Source organism: Atractosteus spatula, chromosome 3, assembly GCF_055471065.1.
Source record: "Atractosteus spatula isolate fAtrSpa1 chromosome 3, fAtrSpa1.hap1, whole genome shotgun sequence".
In the NCBI taxonomy this organism is placed as follows: Eukaryota; Metazoa; Chordata; class Actinopteri; order Semionotiformes; family Lepisosteidae; genus Atractosteus; species Atractosteus spatula.
Window position 1 is genome coordinate 17,790,558 of NC_142708.1, and position 26,514 is coordinate 17,817,071.

Consider the following 26,514-nt stretch of genomic DNA (forward strand, 5'->3'; position numbering starts at 1 on the left):
GATTTTGGCAATAATACTGTACACAGCCAATTTCAGTGCATTTGCAAAACAATTTATCCTTTTCAACGGCTGCTAACATCTAATTTCACCTCACAGGGATCAAACTGTATTGGAGAGAAAACTTTAAATGTACCTTTCATTTTTTTTCTAGGCAACCCCAAGATTAACTCATTCTCTCTTGTTGGTTGTAGTCTTCTTTCTTCAGCACATTGCCATAGTAACTTATTTCAGAATAAATTGAGTCACGAGCCCAGCGTTGGTTGTTTGCTTGACAATTAATTGCTTCTGCTAAAACCATGACAATATTAATCATGAAAAAGCTCTGGTGACAAAAGCATAGATAACCTTTATAACATTAGGAACATAAGGCTAATAATAAATTTAGGATTAATTTAGAAACCCAGAATTATCTGTTTAATCCATTTACTAATCCCATTTTTTATTAAAGGATTGAAGTGAGTTTATTTTAATCCATTTTGGTGCAACTGACCCTAAGTCTTTTAAATCAAGTATAGGCTCCTATTCGTTGGAGATCTGTTCCATAGTTACAAATACATGCTCTTGATTTCCAAGTGTCCATGTCTTACTAGTGAAGTAGTCTTGTGGGTTAACTTTATCAGTACCTTTCCAGATACTAAATATTTTTTAAATTGACCCTAAAGAGATGTAGTTCCTTTAGTGGTTGTGAGACATGCCTTACTGTACTGAATACGTGCTAAGTAAAATGCCCAGTTTTATGGAAATTCAGGATGCCTTTTCATTTTTTATTGTAAAACAATTAAATGCATTTTTACGTGATAAGTTAAAGATTTTATTTGGCATTGTAAGGTGAAAACTGAAGACCAGCCTTTAGCCAGGGTATACATTCCTGGTTTTAAACATGCTGTAGCGCAACCTCACACCAATGTGTCAGTTCAGGATTAAGCTGTAGTTCTTACATACATGTGGGTAAATCAAGTTACAATCAAGCAAAATGTAAAACATTCAATGTGTACAGATGGAAAAACTCAAAATCAAACACCATTTTTAGAATTTTCATACTTCACCTGATTTTTACACGACCTCTACAAGATCAATTACTTTATGTTAAAATACAGCTTAAAAATACAGAACACTAATGATGTATGAAAATAATTATATATTTGCCATTCTCTCTTAAAATTTGTGATCAGAGTATATAGTTTTTTTTTCCAGTGTGCGCACCACAGTGTTACCCATAAAGAAAAAGGCACTTTTAAATGTTAACACATTTCCAGTGTATGTTACAGTATGTTCACAAAAGCAGAAATGCACAAGCATGGAAGATCTAAGGCTACCAGTGACATACACGACCGCACTGAGAGAGATGACTTCACACTTAAGATTCTATTACTACAAAGAATGAAACCAAGGTCTCCGATGCACAATACATCAAAGTTTGATTTTGGTTTTCAAATGTAGCAAACAAGTGGCAATCATTTTAACTCAAGACACTGAAAAAAATATTGCATAGGCAAGAAAAAAAAGTGGTTTCTGGTAAAAAAAAAAAAAGATTGGATCCCATCCATATGGACAGATAGTCGAACTTCTTTGAAGCAAAAGCAAGAATAACTTAAAAGCAGGAAAGCTTCCAAGTCGGGTGTATCGGCGTTCAGGGAGCAGCCCTGTGGAATGGTGCTGGAGGTTAAGGAAGGAAGGCCTTTTTACAGCTCGGTGTCTTTGTACTTTTGAGGGTTGGCGTAGTAGCCTCGTTTGGACTGGTCTGCCAGCTGCTTGCGGTAGTCCTGCTCCTCCTCGTCACTGTGGTAGTACGTCTGGCTCTCGGAGTACGGCTTCGAGGGAGGCACCTGGGGCTCCGGCCTCGAGCTGGAACTGAGCAGAGAGCGTTCATCCATTAGTTCGCGACCCACACCATTGCTCTGGGAGAAAAGACCAATGTGGTCTTAAGTCTACAGTGTCGGTGACTGGGTGCTTCACTAATTAGAAAATAGAACTGCAGGGGAGGCGACGTAAGAAGTCTAATGATGCTTTGAGGGAGAATGAAAATCATAAAAAAAGAACTTGTACATACTGTCAAATTAATCTGAAATGCTATAAAGTCTCACCTGGAAGACTTTACACCTGAAATCTTTACCATCATGTGGCCAGATCCGTTTTGATCTCAGGAGCTAAGGAAGGCTGGCTGGGCCTGCCCAGTACGGGGAAGGGAGATCCCCCAGCAAAACTAGGTTGCTGCCGTAAATAAAGATGGTAGACCAGTAGGTGGTACTCTTCCTTCTGGTTCAGGATTTCCAACTAATGCCCCAGTGTGATGACCAAAAAGAAGAAATGGAGGGTTATCGAATGGCCAAGTCAAAGCCCAGATCTTAACCTCATAGAAATGCTGTGGGGGGACTTGAAGTGGGCAGTACTTGCAAGAAAGCCCTCAAACATCACACAGTTGAAGGAGTTCTGTAAGGAGGAGTGGGCAAAAATTTCTCCAAATCGATGTACTGTAGGAGACTTATAGACAAATACAAGAAACGCCTACAAGAAGTGATTTCTGCCAAAGGGGGCAACATCAGCTTTTGAAACTAGTGGGTGTACTTATTTTTTCCACAGCAGTCAATTGCATTTCTGACTCTTTTTTTTTTGTTGAAAAAATGAGTGCAAAGAATCATTTTCATTGTTATTTGTTAAATTAGATCACCTTTATCTATCAATATTGTTGAAATGAAGATCAAATATCCATACATGTGTTGAACAACACACACCTTTTCATGGGGTGTACTTACTTTTCACAGCACTGTACATAAGAAGCTGTGAGAGTGTAAAAGACCACATACACAAAAGGAAATCAGAGAACAGGTGCGCTGCACACCAGTGTCCCTATAGAAGGGGCCAGTAAAGTGATGGGTCCTAGCCGACTCAGAGGAGTCACGCCTCTCGCTAGCATGTGTTCCAACAGCTGTCCCAGAGCGAACAGGAGGACTACACGGGCAGGCTGTTCTAAGAGTATCCGGGAGAACGGGGCTGCCCAGGTAAACCAGCGGAGACGTCATGCGCGATGGAGAGTTCGAGCGAGACTTCTGTGTGATGTCTGGCAAGCCGCCTGCCGCTGCTTTTTGTGTCAGCAGGCGAAAAGGGCCTGACCCCCACTGCAACCTATCTGCTGTACGAACCCCGACTGCCTTGTGCACAGAGACAGCAGTTTTAAAAGTGAGGGAGATGGCCAAACTGTATGGGGCACCAGTGCTGCATGCAACTCTGTGGAAGTCAGACCGATCTGCAAACGCAGGTTCACTCCAGTAAGAGAGTTTTGTGTTTATATGAAGTAGCCTAAATCCTCCAACCAGCCACTATCACGTTGCAAAACTCTTCGGGATGAAAAGCACACATACTGTATATACATACAGTAGTTACAATTTTTTTGCTTTCTTACCCTATTGGTTGTGGTCGACTGTGGTCCAGTTTTGGGGGTTTAATGGGGACAGCATAAATATCTGGATGTTTCTGAGCTATTTCCACCTATTGAGAAAGCAGATAACTTTCAGTATTTAAAAAAGCACTATAAAATGGCACATCATTGGAGTTGCAGTTATTTTATAGTATTTACTTTAAAAAGTAATTCAATTGCACACTATGGAAGAATAGATATACACTGTAAATACCCAGAAAAAAAAAGAGGATTTAAGATGTGTGTAAATATGTCCTATTTTTTACATTTTGAAACTTCAGGTCAAATTTGAACTCCTTTTCAGTCTTGAACAGAAAAGTCTTTGAGGTCACCTAATAAAGGTGTACTCAAAATCATTTTCTTAGATTTTTTTTTCTATCGCCTTTAAGTCAAGCCAGTGGACAGAAGTGGAGACTACATGTAAGTCCATTTAAAACAGAGACCAAGCTACCCAGCCATGTTGTTGAAGAAGATACCCTGGTTTCTTTCAAGATAAAGGCTGGATCAGATCTTGGATCAATGAGATACTATCTAATGAGCTAGATGAGCTGTGTGACCTCCTCTCTTTTGTAGCCGTTCTTACAGTCCAGCAGCATGCAGGAGAAACAACCATGAATGTCACAAGGAACTGACCCTTGCGTTCTGGGCTTCCTGCAGTTCTAGCATTCTCTGGGCTCGCGCCAAGTGGTCCATTTTCTCAAAGGCTTTCACTTTCCCCAGCACGGACTTCACGGCCGGATCATCAGCGCTGTCCTTGGGGTCCCCCTTCTCTGGGAGCTGGCTGTCAGGAGCCGCTTTGGGGGCTCGCGATCCAAAGGAGGGCTTGAGAGCGACCGGAGGGGGGTAGGGCTTCCCTCCGTACGAGTCCTGACTGCGCGGGTGGTCGCTGCTGGCGGGGCTGCTGGAGTGAGAGTCGCAGCTCCTGCTGGACTCGTACTGCTGCCTGGCAGCCTCCTCGCGCTGCTGGACCTTCGCCTGCAACAGCGACGTGAAAATGGTGGATTGTGCAACAGATTTTGTCAGAGGGCAAGCGATAAAAACACAGTTTTGTTTGGGTCAACATCGTTTGAAACTTTGTAATGGAGCGGACATTGTGGTGGTGGGGAGGTTTGCACCAAACAGTACCTAATTAAAAAAAGCAGAAGCAAACTTTTAAAAACGGGGCATGCCACCAGGTCCCCATCAGTAAAAACCACTCACCACTACTTGCTACACTGCAGTTCCTGGTATGTTGCAGACAAGCTCCTGTACACATCTGGAGCACCAAGCAACAGTTACTGTGAGAGCGTGCATACTATACATTAAACAAAAACATCAAAAAAAGTTTTAAATAAAACTGAAAGCTATCATCTAGAACAAAGCGTGTGTCAGTGGAGTCCAATGTGAGCAGGAAGGAACTCAGTGATGCGTGTGCACTGTGGAACACGACTGTTGTGACCTGCTCACCTTTGGGGGTTCGGGGACAAATGAAGGTGGAGGACTGGGTTCTCTCAGCACCTCTTTGCTCCCAGCTCCCCTTACCCATGCCTTGGGCTCTGGACTGGGTCTGGTCACGTGCTGAAACAATTTGAGGTTTAAAATTTAGGTGTGGACAGCAGCCAAGTATGATCATTAATATGAAAAACAAAATGGTGTGCAAACTACTTCTTAATACACACTAATATCCTGTTGTTCCAGTATTTTAGCACAAAGTATGCTTTAGGCACAACCACATGTTGGTACAATTAAAGTCAAAACAATAGGGCATTTAGTACAAGTTCATATTCATACAAGTCCCAATAGAATATATGAGAGGGACATGAGCATTGCTTCAAGCTTTCTCAGTTTTTTTTACAGGTACACATCAGTAAAGTAAAAAAATTTAGTTTCAGTTTGAATAACCCCTCTGACAACTTCCAAGTTTTAAAAGAAAACGTCATGCCTGCTGGGTGCTGATAAAGTTAGGTGGCTTATTTAAAACAACTATGCACCACACAAAATTTCCAAACACACATTCCCATGGACGACAAAAGTTGCTAAATGCTGTTGACATAACTGTGTCCAAAAGGGGCACAGTGCACCCCTGTGGTATAACATTGCTAGCACCTCATCTGATGTAGCGCCCTCTAGTGTGTATTGTTATGATCATAGGAATGTATCACACAATCCAAATGAACTATAGGGAAAAAGTGCTCCAAACTTTGGAGCTGTTTTCCCTATGTGGTTGCCTGAATGGGCCAACTGACTAAAAGTGTGGTGTATTTTTCACATTGGTTTGCATACGTGATTTCAGTACTCTCAAGCATATTACATTATTTTGCTATTTTTAAGTATAACAACCCAATTTTCATATACTGATTATTTTTATCACTTCCGTGATAAAATTGGATTTTAATTTTTAAGGGAGAAATCTTCAAGTTATGCCAAATGTTGACGGGTGTGATGTGGACAGTGGAATCCTAACCCCTCTTTTCTACATACTGTGTGCTCTACTTCCCAACCACAGTTTTGCCAGCTGTGGGGGTGTTCAGGTTAATATCATGACCTACTAGTTTGTAAAACATGTATTTGTATGTTCCAGATATTTATAGAATTCAGTTGCTGTCTTGTATCCTCAAATTAACACTGACATTTTTGGGAAAAATGAAATGTATACGAACAGCATCTTCCATTCTGAGCATCAAAAGACTATTGAATTCTTCTTAACGATCGCTAAAGCATTTGCAACAAAAACATGTTAGAAAACCATTACATGAACCATGCAAAGACGACACACGCTGTAGTTTTAAGAGTGTGAACAGTAAATTGAGTTTCACTTTTTTTCTAACATTTCTTCTTCATTTTCCGGACGATCTACAGGCGCCTCCTTCCCTTTCCTGCCACTTGCCAGGATCCGGCCTCGTACCTCCTCGCCGGCGATGGGCTCCGAGGAGCGGCTGATGGCGGAGACCTGCAGCTCGTCCGCGATCTCGTCCAGCTCGTTGTCTGTGTAGGCCCCTCCCTCGTCGGCAGTGTCGTCGTAGTCGCTGGTCAGGCGGCTGTCCATGCTCAGGTAATCTGCGCCCATGGCCGACAGGTAGGACATGCGGTCGTCATTAAGGTACAGTTCTTCCTCCGTCCCATCCAGCTAAAAGAGACACATGATGGATCTTTGTAAAAAGAAGCAGAAAACAAAACAGAAACCAAGCTGTAGACCACCACCAACTCAATCCTCTGTGGACATGCAAAGCAAGAGTGCAAAAGAGTGTCTTGACAAATGCGATCAGCAGTATACATCTCATCTCGGTTACATTAACCAAAACAGACAGTCCAGATCGTTACTTTCACAAGGGACTGCATTACAAACCTGTAAAAACACCAAGTCCCTGAACAATAAATTTTAAAGCAATTTTTCAATCCATCACACTGCTCTTCATAGCCCAGTGAAAACACATCTTTTTCTGCTTTAAAGGATTAATATGTAACATAACAATAGTTCCGCGAAAAAGTATTCACCTCCTTTCATATTTTTCTGAATTTTTTCCACTAAATGTTAGCAGAGGTTCGTGTGGGTCCTAGTGATGTATAAAGGGAGTCCGAGAGAACAAATGACATCCAAGTTTGGTGCTTGTCTCATTTCATCAACCAAATCATTCAACTTTCAATGCATGTGAAAATATGCAATAATTCAGGAAATCTGAAAGGGGGTGTATACTTTTTTGAGGAACAAAAGGATAGAAACTGCACTGTATGAAACAAAGAATGTGATTACCTTTCCTTCAGACACCCAGACAGACTGAGACTGTTGTTCCCTTATTACGTCCTTAACACTTCCATACCAGGCATCGTTGGCTGAATTCAAGTCAATAGTCGCTGTAGTGATCAGACAACAAGGATAAACAACAGAGATGTTTTAGTGGAACTCACCATTATGTTTATTATACTTAACGGTACACTAAAACATATTTACAAAAATGATAAAAACAGTGCTGTGAAGAATTATGTTTATTGCATATCTTTATTATTTATAATTGATATGAGATGCAGTTTACCAGTGAAGAGGTGTGAGCAGGTTTTCTTCAGTTTGATTGCCTGATCGTAGAGCTTGCGAGCACTTCTGTTTGATCCAGACATCAGTCTCTGTCTCATGGTTTTTAATCCACTCTTGCTGTCTGGATTGAAGAAAATCACTATAGGATACCACTGTGTGTAGTTGAGCAGATCTACAGCCTTGGGAGTCACATCCAATAAAGCATGTTTGTCCTGAGTAAGAAAAATGACATAACAGTTATTATAATCAGAATACCACATTTACAGCAGAATACATTTTTAATTTTAAGGCTTCTTAAAGTAATCAAAATTGTTACTTCATACATAGAATACATAAAGATTCTGGAATACTAGACAATCTTAATTCAACCATGCTATCAGTTTATCCATCAGAGGATTCTTACTGACCCCTGGCACAGCAAGTAGCTTCCCATTGAACTTATAATGCACTTTTTAAATTTGACTAAAACTGTCATCAGCGATTGGAAGGTGAACTTAATCTCATTTAATGCCCACAAGCAGTCCCAATTACCTGTTCAATGATCTGTCTGATGGTGTTCAAACGCACCACACCTGAGGATTTTTCTGACCCTGCATCTTTGGGTTCAGTTTCTATAAAAGAAAGCAACACTAGGTCACTTCACATGAAATAATTAATAACAACTAATAGTTCCATTACCGCTTTCTCCAGTGCTTCCGACAACAACCGAAGGTGACAAAACAGTAAAGGAATACTTACTAGCAATCATAAATTCATCAGGAAGCTCTGTAGCCAGTTTCTCATTTGCGGCATCAGCAATTGGACCAAACAGCACGACAGGTCTTCTAAAACCAGCTACAATAATAAGACTCGGTTTCAGCAGTAACAACAACAGACAGTTTAAAGCTGGTGCATTCAAAAATGAAATTTACAACAACACCTGACTGGCATTCAATAAGATATCAAACATAAGAGTGGTTAAAAAAAGAGAAGGCCATTTGACCTCGATAAGGAAAGCACGGCTGCGATCTTTTGATAAGTGTGGTCAGCTAACACATTCTCCTGCCGAGACAGGATTTATGAGGAATTCCAGCATATGAGGAATGGAATGCCTCTCTCAGAAGGGAAAAACTATAAAGAGCCTTGTAGAACTAACACAAAACTGGTGTGCGCAGCCAAGAGCTATAAATGTTTACCAATGGACATTTTAGTTTCTCTCTTGCCAGAGCTCCCTTTCTTTAAGATTTTACACATAGCCCAAACTTGCATGATGCCTCCAGTGACCTACCCTCTCTCAACACCACTCGCTCGTAGGCCGGGAAGCGGGTGCTGACGGGGGCAGCAGTCAGATCATCGCGACTCTTCCGGAGATCCTTCTTCTTCGCTGCTCTCTGTCCCCTCAGCCTCCAGAAATCCCCGCGGTCATTGGCTGATCCTTTCTGAGCATTCTGGACATTAGCCATCTGATCCGCTCTGATTAAGAGAAGCAGAAAGGCTGTTGACTAACAAGCAATGTTGCGAGACCCCTTCATTAGAGTCCATTAAAATTCAGCTTGATGATATTCTTGGGGTAAAGAGTCACTAGTGAAAAGACTGGCTTCCTCTTGTGCGCATTCTTATTCTGCATTCAAGTTCACAAGCCTGCTAGCTTGAATCCTGTAAGAAGGAAATGAAGTTGATAAAAAGACAACCAATCTCATGACAATTTGGAATAAAAGCAGTACCATCAAATGATCATATTTTCCATAGGAATAATAAATTCCGACAACAGAAATATCACAGTATGGGTTGACGTTACAAAATTACATTATTGCAAAAGTATGGCTTTAACTGGGGAAAAAGGTTGATGGTTGTGATGATTAAGGAATGGTGTTAAGTTCTTAACTCAATCAAGTCTCTTCTATATAAGAAACGTACGTGCAAATATGGATACAAGAAAAGGTTAATTTCACACTGAAAAGCAGAAAAATGTTGTCTGTTAAGCCTTCTTCTTTTGTCTTCGGTCAAAATGTTTAATCAGAACAAGGCCTGCTTCTATCTTGTTTTCAGCTTCATCTTCAAGTTCAAACATTGTGTTAGCCATTATGGTATTCACTTTGTTTTCCTCAGGACTTAGTTAACACACATTAAGAGCTCCTTGTAATGAGAGAGATCTCTAGCTTCAAAGTGTCCATCACTTTGAAGATGAAATGCACAGCACACTAACACAATTTGTTTTCCTATATGGCTTAATAAATATCCTTGTCTAATTTTATTTATCCCTGCAGACTATAAGCCTATTAGCCAATTCAAATCTGCAAAAAATGCAGTTCTGCTTATAATTGATCTATTAGCATCTATTAGCATATTAATAAGGCATTAAAACCACATATGTAGCCCAGTTTGATTAAAGTGTTGAAAAACACCTGAAAACTTATAGTATTGTGATGTTTCACCCCAAGCCAAATGACACAAAATGTTTAGTTCTATGTTTGTTTCTGATTAGAATACAGCAGCTTTATGAATAATCACAATATTTAACAAATGAGTTTTGCCCGATGTAAAATGAAACTCTCTAGAATACTAACAATGAAAAGGCCTGACTGGAATTATTTCCTCCTGAGGTTAATGCGCCCACATCTATCTTCCAGGAATTACCTGCTTTTGCTAGGGATAATGCCTTTTTCCCGTAGCTGGTTGTCTTTTCCGGTTCTTATCGCCAGCCAGTTTCCCAGTTTCCCATCATACAAGGTATCCACAACTTTGAAGATGTCCCCACGAGAGAAGACCAAGCTCTGTGGAGTCTCTTTCTCATATTCAAAATGAGTCCTAATAAAGAAGGAATCGCCTCTGCCTGAGGACATAATGTCCTCGTAAACTGAAAGAAGAAAAACACATAGTAAGTGACTAGTTGTGACACAGGAGGTGTATAGCTTGTACTTTTAGAGTTGTTCAAGTGAGAAAAGTTCTCCATGTACAGACTGTAATACATACATGCACTCTAAAGGTTGATTTAGACTGGCTGATTGCCAGTCAACCTCATGACTGGCAATCAGCTCTTGAAAACATGCATGTCTGAGTATGTAAATGCTCTTCCTATATCCTTGTTCTTAACCAGAGCTGTAAATTGTTAACAAATGATAGACATCTGTCAACAGAATGATATGAAGCTGCCCTACAGGATGTCTTCTGTGACCAGATTTATACTGATAGTTTTTGACTCTTCCCTGGAGCTGTGCTCTGTGCCACAGGACCGCTTACACAGCGCTAATGACGACAGAGGTCAAACAAAGTTGCCCATAAGGCCACCTACCAAAGGGAATAACATCTAAATCTGGGGCCTTCTAGATTCATAATCCACTAAAAACACATGTATCCCCTCCATTCAAGAGGGAAGAACTGCCCATTTCAAAAGAAAGCTAGGTTATTCCTGCACATTAACGATATTTTATTTTCGTGACATTGCAGCTGCATATTGTAGAACATGCTGTGTAAGAAATAATGGGTATTTTTTTGTTGTTGAATATCTATGGAAAAATAATTAAGGCATTGCAGAAGTTATTCACATATTCTGACTCATCATCCACTCATTAAAAACAGAACCCCCAATTCTGAAAAGTCAGTTTAATTTCTATGAACTGAGATACACAAATAAGAAGACGGGCTCCATACCTTCTGACTTGTTCTGGGCCAGTATGGTCACATCATCACCTCTGGGGATTTCTAGCAGAAAGAGCACTGCCTCCTCTCGAACAAGGCCTCTGAAGTCAACGTTATTAACCTTGATATGAACAAACACCAGAAGTTTGTAATTCTGGGAATGTCACAATAAGAGAGGAAGCTTCCTACTTCATTATTTATAGATTCATAGAACTGCAGGCTATAATGCATGTCTGATGCAGGAAGGCACTGCAATTCTGAAAATAAGCGGTATAATATCTCATGTACAGTAACAATTTCAGAACTCTTGACAAATTAAATGCAAAGCTTTGACACAGAGATAATACAGCTCAAAGCTCAAATTTGAGCGCTGACAAGTGCAACTCTATAAAGTAGCTTGGCCTTCACTCTATAGGCACAGAAGTACCAAGAATACAACGTTACACTTAAATTAATAATAGCATACTGTAAATAATACATCAGTGGAGTATATTGATTCTCCTGGGCTAAAATGATTAACACATTTAAAACTTTTTAAAATAAAACGAATACAAAGAAAAAGTTTGAGTAATCCACTGTACTTAGAGCTTTGACATCTCAAAATATTTTTGTTTACTTCTTATCTGGGTAATCCCACACCCAACTGTGTGGCAAAAATAGTGAAAAGTGAAAAAATCCATAACACTTCTCAAAAGTACAAAAACCTAATACATATGTATTGACAGGTTAGAAAGCAAAAAAAGTTTCGGGTAGAGTATTTCAATAAAGGAATAGAAGAACATGATGTTGTTACAGGAAAGCCTATTTAAAAAAACAAGCCTCAAGGACTTCATGCAGATTGTCTCCTGGGTCAGCAGAGCAGTGATGAGGGACAGAGAGTCTGAAAAGTCAGTGTACAGTATGGTACATCAGCAAATTCAACATTTGCACAATTGCTTATTCGTGATTCAGTCTGGCTGACAGGGTCTTGGAGCAGCGCAGGATGAAACCAAGCCGAAGGTTGTTAAACGCAACTTGAAAAATTAGCTGCACAATAGACTGGGATTGTGAGACGAATCTAGGGAGATCCTACCTACCCCTGCCCAAGTACATACTGTACTACACAGCACCTGCAGCTCAACATGGTCTTGTTTTTGTATTGTTAACGGGCATTCTCATTCCTGTGTGGGCATCATGGAGAATGACTGTCTGGACACAACTTTCCAGGTTTTATTGCCCTTTTACATCAGGCTGATAATCACACAGTGAGAGACAGGGCTTTACCTTAAGGATCTGATCGCCTGTCTGCAGCCCTTCCTGCTCTGCAAGGCTGCCTTCCTGTACCCCCGCAATAAAGATCCCCACGTCATTGCCTCCTGCCAGGCGCAGACCAACACTGTCACCCTTCTTGAATCTCACCATGACAGTGTTGGGCCTGCAGGGAGAATTAAAAAGGAAAAACTGCTGTTAGGTTCATTGGTAATATGTCATTTAAAAGAGAAGGTATAAAAAAAAGGATTGTATGACATTACTAGTAAATCAAAGCCAATTAGCATCAGTGATAAATCAATTGTAGTTGAAATAACAAGGCTGACTATAAAAGAGATTAAACATTCTTAAAATATATTACATGAAAGCACAAAAGTCTGAAAAGTGTTTTAGAAACAGTGACCACAGCCGTATAAAAGCTGCCCAAAGAGGAATGAGCTGAATTACATGAACAAATCACATGGAACAGACAAATACCAGATCAGCAGTAAAATTTAAGATGCACAGCAGCCCTATTGTAAATCTGTGTGATAGATATATTTAAAGTTTTCTCCAGCTCATTAGACGGGATTGTATATTTCTCAGAAGAATAAGAATACAGGCACTCTCTGGGTGATGTAGCATTCAAGCTGCATGAATTTGTCTGAAGTCACAACCACCATAATTTTAAAAATTAAGATTTGCAAACATTTAAACATCTGCCCATTCATTTTTATTTCTATCCTGTTTGATTTTTTTTTTCATTGTATTGCAGAATACAGCATATTTCAAAATGTGTTCATGTGAGCAGAATCAGTGCATATGGTAGGATAGGAAGCTGTTAACACCAAAGTCTCAAACATGTGTGACTGGTTCAAGAGTGAATACAACTTGCTACAGCTTACAACCCAAAAATGTGAAACAGCCACCACTGAGACTTAAAATTATTTTACATCTGATTATATAATGCTCAGAATAAAATTATATCCTGTTTAAAAAAAGGAGCAGAGCACCAGAGTACTCAAGTAGTGGGAAACTTGATTTAGGCTTATTTTTTTTCATTTATTTCTTGTCTACATTCCTCATAATTAAAACAATACTTTAAAATCAAATCCCTTCTGAAGCGCAAAGTGCAAATTAACTGTCAAATGTCTCAAGTACACAGAATAAAATTCACCAGTACTCAAGTGCTAAGAAAAAGAGAGAATCCTGTGTGTCAGCTACAGCTACACAGTATCTGTTATCTTCATCATTGCAAATTATGAGCATGACACTTAAATGTAACAAAATAGTTAAAAGAAAAGAAGAATTTGACTGGAATATCCGTAACACTTCTGGAAAACTGCCCCTGGTGTGAATGTGTTTATGTCTGTGTGTGCCCAGCCATGTGCCCCCACTGCTTGCCAGGACAGGCTTCATCTCCCCTGTGACCCTGTACTCAAGAAAGTGGTTACAAAATGGATGTCGCTGTTGTGTACAAAAGGTGGTACCCAGCAGAGAATGTGTTTTAGCAGTTCCAGCACAGAGATCATACAATCCATGGACCTGCAGTCCAGGTTAATCTGTTGTTGTCCAATCTGTAGTGAACACCCCCATCAATGATTAATTTAAATTTTTAACTCTTCTATACATTTTACATTGAAACGTAAAATAGCTTTATGCAAAACATACTGTATGATATCAGTTGAGTCAAAAAAACAAGGAGGCTGTAACTACTTTAAGAATCAGGAGTAACTCACCCATATATCTCTTCATCTTCAGGACTGGGACGGAGATTAATTTTGGGGGCTGTATTTACTACAGCTGCAAAAAACAATTACAGTTTTAATTAGAAATATGATAACTGATACAGGGATTACTAGGGGACTTTATCAGTTGAACGGCATTAAAAATTAGGTCAAATAACCTATTCTAATTGGGCTTTTTATAGGCTTTATAACTACTGGCAGGCACACAAATAGGTAAGGAATAGATATATTAGGTAAAATAATAAGGAAGACTAAGATATTTATAACTTAAAAATAACTTAGGAGCTTGATACAATGTGAGAAGATGCACACAAATAAGTATTTTTTGTAGAAGAAGGTCATGTTAACATAAAAAATATACACAATATGTCTTTAGGGAAAGCATTCTAGCAATACAAGTAATCAAAAATGGATGAACGTACTTTTTGTGGTTGAAGGCTACATTTTAATTTTTTAATTGCTTAATTCGCAGCCCAGAGGATACATTAATAAATAAAGCAACATCTCACTATTGAATCATTCTAAACTGAGACCCAAGATGAAAACAACAGCACTCACTGACTGTCATACTATGGGGCTATGAGAAAAATCTGAACAATAGGACAAGCTATGCCTGTAGCAGTCTAAAAAGATCCAAAAGATCTTGTTCACACTGTTTAAACTTCATTCAGAAGTTCCCAATCCCGGTCCTGGTGACCCACACACCTGTTGGTTTTTGTTGCAGCCAAGCCCTCAGTTATACAACCAAACCCTTCACTGACTTGATGAGATCAATGCAAACCGTTTGTTCCCAGCTCTTAACCATGCTGGTGCTTTACCCACTCTTTTTGCAAGTGAAATAAAGCCCCAACCTTGTGTCTAGAAACAAAATACAAAGATTCAATTAAGGCCACTTCTTAGGTCAAGTAAGGCTCCGGTTATTCAACTATGGTGGGGGGAATGAAAAGCAGCAGGTGTGTGGGTCACTGGAACAGGTTTGGGAACCACTGCTCTAAAGGGATGTTCTACCTGGTGCTTCCTCTGCGTGGGGCTCTTCCATGTGCTCCTCAGCAGGGTGAACAGGGAGATCCCCACTCACTCTGAAGGGTGTGGGCAATGCCCCCATCTTGGCCAGTCTGCTGGGTGGGTCGTCCCTAGACAAGTGTTAATATCGAAAGAGTCTTAAATCACATTCCCATTGCTCCTGCGGTTAAGGGAGTGGAAATTATGTTTCGGGTTCTTAAAATTTAATAAGCCCTCCCTGAATGATTAATATTGGAGATACATCAGATTACCACCGATGAGGCATTCTGCCAGTGAGCTCTGGGTCTCGTCCAGCTGTATCAGCAATATAAATAACTGCGCAGACCTTCTTCACACCTCAACATGTCAAATTAACTAAATTACACCTTCCCTGACCTTGCAGTTTTTTAATGTGCTGATCAGGTCCGTGTTGACTGCAATAAAACTTGAGTGGGATTTTACAGAAGGGAAAAACTCTATTGTTTTTAAAATAAAAACCAGGTGAACTTGCAAACATTGAAAATTTTGCCGATGCCCAGAAAGCTGATGAGGCAAACTTACTTTAAGAGTAATTTAGCTACAGACATCTTTATAATAAAAAAAAATAGATTACTATTATTTTCATAGAAAGTTTCTTTGAAGTCCTCAGTTACATTGAGCATCTTTGTTTTGTTTTTGTTTGTTCTGCAAACTGGTCTTGACTGTTCTCATAAATGACAAACATCTTCTAGATGACAGAAGGCAGATTTATTTCTTATAATAAAAATACATAAAAGAAAATAAAGGAGCTGGGCTGATTTGCTTGTACTGAAATTGACTTAGAATCGTTTTCTCCAAAGTAAATTTCATAGACGTTGCTTTCCAAGACCAAGTGACTGCTTGTTACCTACCTGGGCTTCTCTCTCAGTCTTTCATTGGAGGAATGTGAGGACAGATCAGAATGGTGTGATCTTCTGTCTTCTTGAGGGGAGAAAGATCGATAGGACTCAATTTCTGAGATATCTGAAAAAGAGTGAACAGTAAGAAGTCATTAAAAACAAGGTAGTTGACTTACTATTTTATAACAGCTTTACACAGTAGCACCCAACACTGTACCCAAAGAGGCAAACAAATATATTCCTAAAACATAGACTTCAGGTTTTGTAATATAGTATATATTTTTCAAATGACAAAATGCTGAAAATAAGCAGCTGATTAAAACATGAGTATCCATCATGACCCAGATGCAAGATTAGAAATATGTGCAGTAGAAATGTCCGGGAAAACATGAATGAAACATCACCTGAAACTGAAAAGGTCCATAAAATACTTATAGACCTGAACTGTTTATTTTTTAAATTTTCAAACAATTTCAATCTTCAAAAATGATCATCCTAACTAATGGCAAATGTTTTCCAGAACAGTTCAGAGAATAAAAAGCATTTTATTTCCTGCAGAGTGAACAGAACCCATTAACAAAAGACTCTCCAGCAGTACATTGCAGCAGATAAAACACAAGAAAGTACGGATTCATTAGTAAAAATGTTAGCCCCTTAAGGACCAATGAAAGCTGCCCTCAGGCAATGAGGAGAGTTCTGAGACTTTTTCAGCTGATGTACAACTGTACCTTTGTACATTTCCATAACAGAAGCCAATCTTACAAACAATTTTAAAAGGAGGTAAAGTATTAGAGATATTGGTCTTTAAAGGTTGTAAATGGAAGCAGCTGAGCCACACATGCATTATTAAGTGTACAGCAGGATGATGAGGACAAAGCAGATATTAAAGTATTGGTTTAGGGTGCCAATAATTAACTTTGTTCAATGCAATTCCTCTTACAAAAGTGCTCACGGATGAACTACACAGTGAAAGCTTACGAACTGGCTCCCTGTTCTCTCAGAGACACCGCACCATGGAAAAATCTTTTAAAAGAAAAATCACACTGGGATTTCGGATGGACACCAAGATCCCCAGAAAGTGAAAATATTCTAGCTCATAGAAATAAAGACATGGGAAACACCCACAGACATAAAACATCAAAGAATGGAAAATATACACCAATTAAAAAGTGGACCAGAACAGTCCTTTATCAGAAAGTCCTGGACAGGGAAATGTTTGGGTAATGCTTCCGCAATTCCACATTCCAAAACACTTGTCACACTATGAACCCCATGAGCGGGTCACTCTGAACACCACACGGGTGAAGTGGCAGCTCTGTTTTTTTCTCCAATTGTTTTTCGCGAGCCACATTCGCAACCTTGGTTATGAATGGCCAACTCGGTTATGGTCGGTGGCGTTGCCGAGATGCAGCTATGAACCCCGTTGCCACACGTGGGGACTCCCCGATTCGCCAGGGGGGCGTGAGAGCCCTAGGCGACTCATCCTAGCCCTGCCCATGGAGGCAGTCGCGCGCGCTGCTTGGGGAATCCCGGTCACGGTCGTCTCGGCCACGAGCGGGCGCCCCCTACTGGCTGGGCCGCTCGGGAGCCTGGCCCCGCCAAATCGTACCTCAGACTTTGTCCCCATCAGCCATTAATACGTCAACTCAGAATTTCGGTTTCCATTTTCGATTTTGCAAAATGAGGTGAAGACGCTTACCCAGTTCAAAACAGATTCTGTTCTTACATGGTTGCCCTAAACTACAAAACATAAGGAGGACTTGCCAAACTTTAGTTTTTTATCAAAAAGGGATGGGAAAAAAAGCAACTTTGAAACAAGGCTCTGACATCAATGAAAATACTATTTTAATTAAATTCAATGCTTAATGCCTGGACACCTTCCCATACAAAGAAACTAAATATTTTTACTTAATGTTTTAGGAAATAAAAGAAATGGAAAACCAAGGTATCATCCCAGTTCAATTTACATACTAACCAAATTTAAGTTTCTGAGAGTAATAAGAGAAAAGTATGGGGATAAAAAACATCAATTGGTTACATTATCCACCAAGATATGGCTAAAATTCTACCTTGTTTTTATCCACTGTATTGCACTCCCTATAAAGCAATAAATGCAAAAATATAACTTTTGCCTTAACATCACTGTTGATTGCACTAACATTAAACATAATCTTGTACAATACAGTGAATTTGTTCAGATCATCAAACTAAAAGACAAAATATTAATCTCTTCAAATTTAAAAACATCAATTTATTCCATAATATTTTAGCTCCTTAAAAAAGCACACAAAACAAAATACATCCAACTTAAAACATTGTTTTATTGATTTCATAGAAGATTAAGAATTAGTAAAAGAAGAGCAAAACTTGACAGCTTTACAGCTCTGTTGATGCATGGTCATTTAACAGATTTATTTCAACCAAACTGTTATGCTGTGTCTCGGGGTCCTTCAGCTAAAAGTATGACATATTATCTGTAAAAAAGAAACAGAAAATAGGATGTATTTTTGTTGAAATTCTGCCTTTTTTATTGCAATAAAATCCTTATTGAGATGACATGTAATTTAATTCTGGTGATGACTTACCATTTTTAGCTGTGCTGTTATTATAGAATCTGTGTTTCTTAGAAATATATATTCCCATCATTTGAAACCTGTAGTTTTCCTGTGGCTTCTGAACATTGTAGCCTTGCTAAATCAATAAAATGCTCAATTTTGTAGCTATTTGACAGGTTGACACGTTTAGATGTAATAGTCTCTTTTTCTATAGATATGAAGCCAAAGTGATACAAATGCGCAGCACTGGTTTTCTGGTTGAGTAGCTGCCTTCAGCACTGAGAGACTGTTGTCCAGTCGACTGTCAAGCTATGAAAAATCCATTTGCGTGAAGCAATTTAATGATTGCAGACAGAAATTCAAAAACTGAAAACTAGTGTGACCCCTTACACCGGATAGCATGGCAAGAGCCCCTCATTTGGACCCACGAGCACACACCATGGTTAACAGCAGTGGTTCCCAATCCTGGTTCTGGTGTCCCACACACCTGCTGCTTTTCATTCCACCCCACCATAGTTAGATAACCGAAGCCTTACTTGACCCAAGATGTGGCTTTAATTGAATATTTTCATTTCGTTTATAGACACAAGTTTGGGATATGATCTCACTTACAAAACACAATGATTAAAGCTCCAACATGTTTAAAGCTGGGAAAAAAACAGGTCTTAATATTATTATTATTATTATTATTATTATTATTATTATTATTAATTATTAATAATAATAATAATAATAATAATAATAATAATATAATCAATGGAGGAGTTAAGAGTGCAGCTGGAACTGAAGTCAACAGGGCTGTGGGTCACCAGGACTGGGCACCTCTGGCTTACAGCTATGTCACTAGCACAAGGCTCCCTCTGGCTACTCACCGTCAGGTTCAGAGTCACTGTCCACCATGGCTGGAATCTTGATCAGAGTCTGCCTGTTGTCTCTTTGGACAACGAGTTGCAGTTTTCCCCGAGATTTCTCTATCAGCTTCCTGGCATCATTCAGGGAGAGGTTCTCCGTTACTGTGCCATTGATCTGATTTGGGGAAAACGAGCACGGATCACAAACAAGTGGATAATTTTGGGGAAAAAAAAACTAAATGATGGTTTCAACTTTTTTGGGATAGTTGAAGATTATGTTTTTCTAAAAAAAAATTAACTTGGTTTGCCTTGACAGCAAACTGGAGGATTTCCATGCCATATTAATTATTTGATCTTGGAAGTCTATTAAATTCTTTGGAGGTCATATCACTTCATCACGTAAAACAACAAAGGACTGGAGAGCAAGCAATTTCAGGCCTTTAAATGTACTTGTCAGGGTGCAGCACATCATTAAACCTAGTTTAATTTTTTTCTCTATAAATAAATAAAGGGAATGCTGAGTGACACATGCTGTACCAGCAGGACTCCATGACATTTAAAGAATCTTGAGTTTCGCTCTTAATAGAGGGTTTACTAGTTACATTGCTTTCAAAACAATTATTGAATTGCCCAATTAAAGCAGATCATTTGAAATGGAAATTATGTCAAAAATCAGAAGAGCTCAGAAGAGTCTGCTCTTACTGCACAGCAGCACCTGAAGAAAACCAAACTGGTGAGGCTCGTAGAGGGATCAAAAAGAAACTTTCAGCTCCAGGAAGAGTTTGTTTCCTTTCATCTTCAACAAATTTTAGGGTATTAAAATAAAGCCAACTGCTAAACAAACCATAAACAATTTTTTTTTTAAATGAACTCACTGGGCTACATCATCATCGAATTTGTTATTGATCTGGGTTCAGTTCCCAATAGCTATAATTTCAATTGACAAAAAATATAAACTGATTTTGGAGAAAAAGCACTGCAAGTTTTATTAGTGCTGTTCTCAGCAGCATTGTGTGTGGAAAACAATATATGTCTTAGGGTCTTCTAAAAAGTGGACACAGAAAAAGTCAAAATAAGCACACCATTATCTTTCAAACTATTCCAGATTACCAAAGAACCTATCCTAAAACTCTGGTAAAGTTTTGTTCTGTGTCTGTGGGCTTTTATGCTCAACAGGCTGTTAGAAAAAAGCACCAACAAAGAAAACATCTTAGATAATCACACAAGAAGTCTCTTCAGTTTGGTCTGAGCTGAGAACAGAACATACTTGCTGTTCTTCAGGATTTCCTTGTTTCCTGAAAAACACAAACACACCATACGCCAGGAAACACCACTGCACTGTAGGAGTTGTTCCCTTGAGCATAAAAGGCTTTGGGGTGTTGGCTTCTAATTGAAATGTGGTAATTATGTTCACCGATAAGAACTAAATGAGGACACACCGGAGCCATGAAATTCTTCCTAAAGCAATTTACCTTCAGAATGATATCGCCTTCTTGCAGGTTGCCGTCTTTGGCTGCAAGACCTGTGCTTGTCATTTCTTTGATGAATATTTGACTTCCCAGCCGAAGACCATATTCTATGAAACAGAGAGACAACATGAGTCTGGCAGAAAACCCCAGAGAAAGCGGATGTTATGATAGAATTTCAGTACATTTCAAAACTTTCTGAACTGCGATCGGAATATATACTTCAAGATAATTTTGAAACTAGACTGATAAGAGTCCAAAAAAAAGGTTTGGTATTCAAACAAATGAAGAACAGCACAGAATCAACCCATGATTAAAAAGCCTGGTGGCTCAAAAGGTTAACAAATCAAACAATTAAAATAGTAGATGAAAATGGATCAGTACAGTTAACTCTCAAAAAGGGAGTCACTTCTTTACATCTTTTAATTTCTCACAGAGGGGTGTGAGAGCTTGGAACAATCTACAGTACCACAAACTCTGCTGCTGAAGACCTTACTTCAATAAAATCCTTATATAAGATGCCCTCAGATCAGTTAACTACTAAGCAAACAATAACTTAGATGGACTAAATGGTCTCCTCTAGTTTATATCCTTTTTTATTGTTTTATGGCCATTTCCCTACGTTATCCTCCCAGACAAACAAGAGCCAGTAACTTAATCTCTCTGCTAGGGATATGAAGACAGGCATTCATCTTGTATCCCTTATATTATTAATTTCATTTTAAAATAACATAAAAAATTAATTAGTTCTTGCACTGCTGATGTATGGAGTAATGTAGATACCTAAAACTTTTAATGCAGGGTAGCGAGTATTAAAATGTTGAAGACTCTCGGCTGAGATTAATGAATGGCAAGGGTATCATAAATAAACCAAATAAAGTGCTAGATCCTAATACCACTAGTGCCTGCACAGCAAAATAAACTGAAGCCAATGACGGAAGAGTTAAAAATAATCTGTATTTCATAATATCACATGCAGTTTAAATTAATTATAGAAGCTATTTCTCAATAAGGAGACATGACATGCCTTGAATCTTTATTATTTATTTACAAGAGTGCTTTATGCAAGTATATAAAATCGTATAGGCATTGATACTGATATCAACCCAAGGAACTATTTCATGTACAACAGTAAAATAAGCACCCAAGCTTTCTAGTAGCAACTAAGAGGATGTGCATTTCAGACTGAAATCAGGGATCACATCTTTACACAAAGGGTGGTGGAGTCTGGAGTGAGCTGCCCAGCAACGTGGTTAAAGCAGATTCCCCAGAATCCTTCTGAGGAAAAGCTGAATGAGATCCATACAGCAATAAGCAACTGCAACCAAAAGATGGGGGCCACCACCTCGTCTGTACATTTTGTACATTTTCTTTCATTCTTTTATTTTAAAAGGAAGATTTTGTAATGGACAATTTTCCCAATATGATTTATTTAACAGGGTGTTGTTCTTTCCTTAACATATTCCTCTATAAATCTAGCCACCCCTATCCCCCAGTTTTCTCAAGACCATTTTCTGCCGTTCTAAAAAGAATCAAGTTTCTACATTTCTTAATGGAAAACTGTGTTCGGCATGGAAGTACAAAATATCTAATACAATTACAGATATCACTGGATTTCCATATAGATGATGGTTTCCTTTTAAAATGTTATATATCCATCGCTAAGAAAAATGTGTCATGAATTGAATGAAGTCCAACCTGTTCCTCTTCCAAAAGGAAATCTTTTTAAAAAGTGTAAATGCTATTAGAAGGTTATGCTTTTCCAGTGAAAAATAAGTTTTATGAAATATGTTTGTCTATACAACCAGTTATGTTAAGGTTCTCGGTAACATTTAATAATAATTCCTTACACTTATATACCTCTTTCCTGGATACTCCACTCAAAGCACTTTACGTGTAATGGGGTAAAGGTAATGCGAAGGTAAAGGTAATGCGACGGCAATTATAATGTTCTCCTCCTTTACAGAGGAGAACAGGGTGATGAAGCCAAACCATAGATGGGGATTATTAAGAGTCCATGATTGGTAAAGGCCAATGGGAAATTTGACCTTTACCATGGGAAAAATGGCCAGGACACCAGGGTCCTACTCTTTTCGAGAAATGCCCCACGATTTTTAATGGTCACAGAGAGTCAGAACCTCAATTTTACGCGTCATCCAAAGGACAGCGCCTTTTTACAGTACAGAGTCCTCGTCACTATACTGCAGCATTAGGACCCACACAGACTGCAGGGTGAGCGCCACCTACTGGCCTCACTAACACCTCTTACAGCAGCAACCTTACTTTTTCCCCAGGAGTCTCCCATCCAGGTACTGACCAGGCTCACACCTGCTAAAATCAACTCAACTAAAAATGCAGTAGTTAAGGTATGTAAAAGAGTACCTACCGCATAAATACCTATCATTCCAGACACCTGATAGCTTGAAATGAGAAATGATGGCACCTCAGGATCTTGGCTCTTTACCTTCATTGGGTTTGTTCTTCACCAAGAGGACACTGACAGGTTTCTCCAGCGGCTCTCGGTCTCGGACTCGGGGCAGCACCGGGGAAGGGCTGCGGTCCTCTAGGCGGTCTCGGCTGCGGGTCCTCACCATCCTCTCGTCTGGCCGCGGATCCAGCTTCAGCGGGGCCCTGTAGTCGTAGCCCCTCTCGTAGCTGGGGTCCCTGCTGTAGCTGCGCGGGGGGCTCAGGTCCCGGTCCAGGCTGCGCCCGCGGCTGCGCTCCCTCCGGTGCGCCCTCTCGGGGCTCCCGTCCCTGTCCAGGGCGCGGCCGCGGCTGCCGTCTCGCCGGTAATCGCGTTCGGGGCTCAGGTCCCGCTCGACGCTCCTGCCCCTGCTGCGCTCTCGGCCGTAGTCGCGGTCCCGCTCGCGCCCGCGGTACTCCGGCTCCCTGTAGCCGCCCTGCTCGCGCTCCAGGCTGTGATCCTTGGGGTAGCCCGGGCCCCCGTTCCCCCCGTGCCAGCCAGGGTCCACGCGCCCGCTGCGCGCGCTGTGTACGCTCCTGCGGTCGTAGTCGTCGTCGTAATCTCCCGCGTGGAACACCCGGTCCTCGACCTCGGGAGTTGGGGCGCGCTTTGTTATCTGTATTGGGACTTTCCGGGGTCTCTTCACGGTCTGCAGAGAACCGAAAAACACAAAAGCTTGTGACTTTTTGCTAAACACATCGCCATTCAAATCTACCTGCAATGTAGATTTAGAGATTACTTCTAAGTCTACGTTCTGCTCTCATGTTTTTTAAACAAGAATGATCCAATGCAGTTTGTCACTCACTCAGTTTTTTTGGTAGTTAGCTCTTTTCCCCATGTTATGTCAGCCCCAGCAATACTGACCAGTAGTACTTGCTTTTTTAGCAAGCAGTACTCAAGCTTTTAGCTACCATATTTGATTGCTAAACGACTTGATTTGGAGTGGCATGATTCTCAAATTAAAATCAGTATATTTGAAGCATAGGTATTTCCACCTTAGTTATATTCTTTAAAAAATGTGCTGCTGTTTAATACACGAATTTAACTGTGATGCCTTCTGTTCTTTGTTCTCTATAGTCCCAATTCCCTTTCAAACCCCATCTCGAGCACATTGAAAAGCTGAGTATATAAAAGACTTAAAAAAGGCTCGACAATAAGTCAAACAGAAAACACAACCATTTAATTTAAATATTTAATACTTACAATCTTTGCCACTTTCCCACACTTTCTGAGCTGTTGTACTGCAAATGAATGAGGCACATTTTCCATGGGTATTGTATTGACCAGAATTACCCGGTCATTTTCACTGCAAGAAAAAAAATGATAAAAGATTCACTTGACACTCATCTCCAAAAGGTATTTTTTCTGAACCCGATAAAACTTCCAAGTAAAAAATAGTATGATGAGAATTTGCTTTCAGTATTAGTTTTAGTAACTTGATTACTTTTAAAGTAAGTTATGTACTTGAATATGGAAAATACACTTTGTTAGCAATTAAATACTAATGTTTTAAAAACAGCTTTCTCTTATCGTCACGCAGGGGCTACATTTACTGACAGGCATTGAAAGTACAATGAACAAGTACTGTAACCAATAGCATTATGCTGTGTTTTTAATGCCCTGCAGCATATAAAAAGACAAGATTAGCCAATTCTCGTTAATCGGAAGGAGAAGATGAATGAAAGGAACAATAAATAAGTCAGTACATACAAGAGCAGGCCATCAGCAGGGCCACCCTGGAGCACATCTGAAACTATGATGGATGTCTCGCCACTCTCCGCATTAGGGTTGTCCCTTCCCCCAGACACCGCGATCCCAAAACCCATCTTGGAGTCCTTAATGATCGAGAGAACAAACGACATTCGTTTCTTACCACTCACTCCTCATGACAGAACAACAGTTAATCGACAGAAACCAAGGGTTCGTGATATTAACATTTTTTGCAGTACATTTTTCCTCTTTGCCTCCTCTACTGTTGAAAGTATTGTTTACAAGCTTACATTTAACAAGAATCAGATGTTGGTTCCCACTGACTATCTTAACAGGTGCTGTTCTTGTAGAACACCTTTGTCCCAGTAACATAAACCTAGTTATCAAGTTCATGTAGCAACTGCCTACATCTAACTCAAATTTTACCCACAGAAAATGAATTCATGACAGGATTCTCACAAAATAATGTAGCAAATGGTACTGTATTACCCAAGAATTTAATCTCTGGAAAGGGTCATGTAAGGCAGCTTGCTGCAAAACTCTAGAAAAAGTTAGAGGAAACGGCTTCTCTGGTCTTAGTAAAAAAGAGCTTTGCCCCCCAGATCATGCGTCTCTTTCCCATTTGCCTGCTGCCCATTACTCGACAGCACTATGGCAGTCTGAACTCATGGGAAGAAATCTGAACCGAGCCTTTTAACAAATCAAAGCACCTTTGCAGATCAGCTCAAATGTGCTGCTCCGCGTTTAGTTCTCTGGAACTTTACTCCTTACATACAGTAAACCATATGGAACTGATCCTTCAAGCTATACTTATGACCCAGTTTGCGATTAACTATAATGTATTGCAGCCAGGGCAGTGAATTTTGCAGCAATTATAAATCCCAGATAAGGTATACATACAAAAGAGACATTATTACAACAGGCCCTAAATCCCAGGAGCTAACCAACCGCAGTCATCCTGCAATTTGTTCTGCTTTTTTGGTGCTCTACATTTCTTCTGGCACCAGTCTCGATGTTATCCTGAATTACGATATTTATCTGAATACAGTTATTAAGGTTTTGTCAACAACTCTTAAGAAGCTCTTTCATGCTGTGAAAATGCTTTTTAGGACTTCTGTTAAACACTACAATGTCTAATAACATTACTATTTTAAGAAAGTGCTCCAATATGGGAAACACGTTATGCAATATCAGGCTGATTCCATGACGTTTAGGCTTTACCAGGACAACTTGATGGGGTTCTTTACTGAGAGTACTCTTGTGTTTCTGAACAAAACTACGGAGTACCATAAAATATACACTAAGCAAAATGAAAACACCAATGTAAAGTCAATTAATAGGGTATTAGGCCACTACAGCCTGTGTGCGTTGGCTCAGAGTCTATCAATGTCTAGAATTTTGCATGTGGGAACATCACCTTGGGCATTCTTGCCCGTGAAGTATCAATTGAGCCATTCTGGTCACTGAAGCACCTGCCAAATGTGCCCCAACTTTTGAAGCCACTGAGGTTTCCTCTTGCAACTATACAGGGCATGATTATAGACAACTAGGCTTGTCCATGATTTTTATAC

At 39.7% G+C, this 26,514-nt stretch overlaps 1 protein-coding gene across 6 annotated transcripts in view; it reads right to left on the reverse strand.

Moving 5' to 3' along the window:
* Window positions 1-787: 787 nt before the first annotated feature.
* The window catches only part of tjp2b (tight junction protein 2b (zona occludens 2)), a 72,042-nt gene continuing 46,315 nt past the window's right edge, over window positions 788-26,514 (reverse strand). For 5 of the 6 annotated variants that reach the window (XM_088909918.1, XM_088909915.1, XM_088909916.1 and 2 more), the window contains 21 exons: window positions 24,944-25,068; window positions 24,437-24,539; window positions 23,234-23,882; window positions 20,776-20,879; window positions 19,325-19,478; window positions 15,910-16,021; window positions 15,026-15,150; window positions 14,009-14,072; window positions 12,306-12,456; window positions 11,055-11,163; window positions 10,041-10,260; window positions 8,692-8,876; window positions 8,163-8,258; window positions 7,956-8,035; window positions 7,426-7,636; window positions 7,146-7,246; window positions 6,300-6,521; window positions 4,862-4,972; window positions 4,049-4,390; window positions 3,401-3,486; window positions 788-1,851 (listed from right to left, as the gene is read on the reverse strand). In XM_088909918.1, coding sequence (XP_088766044.1) covers window positions 1,683-1,851; window positions 3,401-3,486; window positions 4,049-4,390; window positions 4,862-4,972; window positions 6,300-6,521; window positions 7,146-7,246; window positions 7,426-7,636; window positions 7,956-8,035; window positions 8,163-8,258; window positions 8,692-8,876; window positions 10,041-10,260; window positions 11,055-11,163; window positions 12,306-12,456; window positions 14,009-14,072; window positions 15,026-15,150; window positions 15,910-16,021; window positions 19,325-19,478; window positions 20,776-20,879; window positions 23,234-23,882; window positions 24,437-24,539; window positions 24,944-25,068 — 3,519 coding nt within the window. In that variant the 3' untranslated portion in view covers window positions 788-1,682. The remainder of the gene's footprint in view (window positions 1,852-3,400; window positions 3,487-4,048; window positions 4,391-4,861; window positions 4,973-6,299; window positions 6,522-7,145; window positions 7,247-7,425; window positions 7,637-7,955; window positions 8,036-8,162; window positions 8,259-8,691; window positions 8,877-10,040; window positions 10,261-11,054; window positions 11,164-12,305; window positions 12,457-14,008; window positions 14,073-15,025; window positions 15,151-15,909; window positions 16,022-19,324; window positions 19,479-20,775; window positions 20,880-23,233; window positions 23,883-24,436; window positions 24,540-24,943; window positions 25,069-26,514) is intronic. The other variant, XM_088909920.1, reaches the window with a different exon arrangement.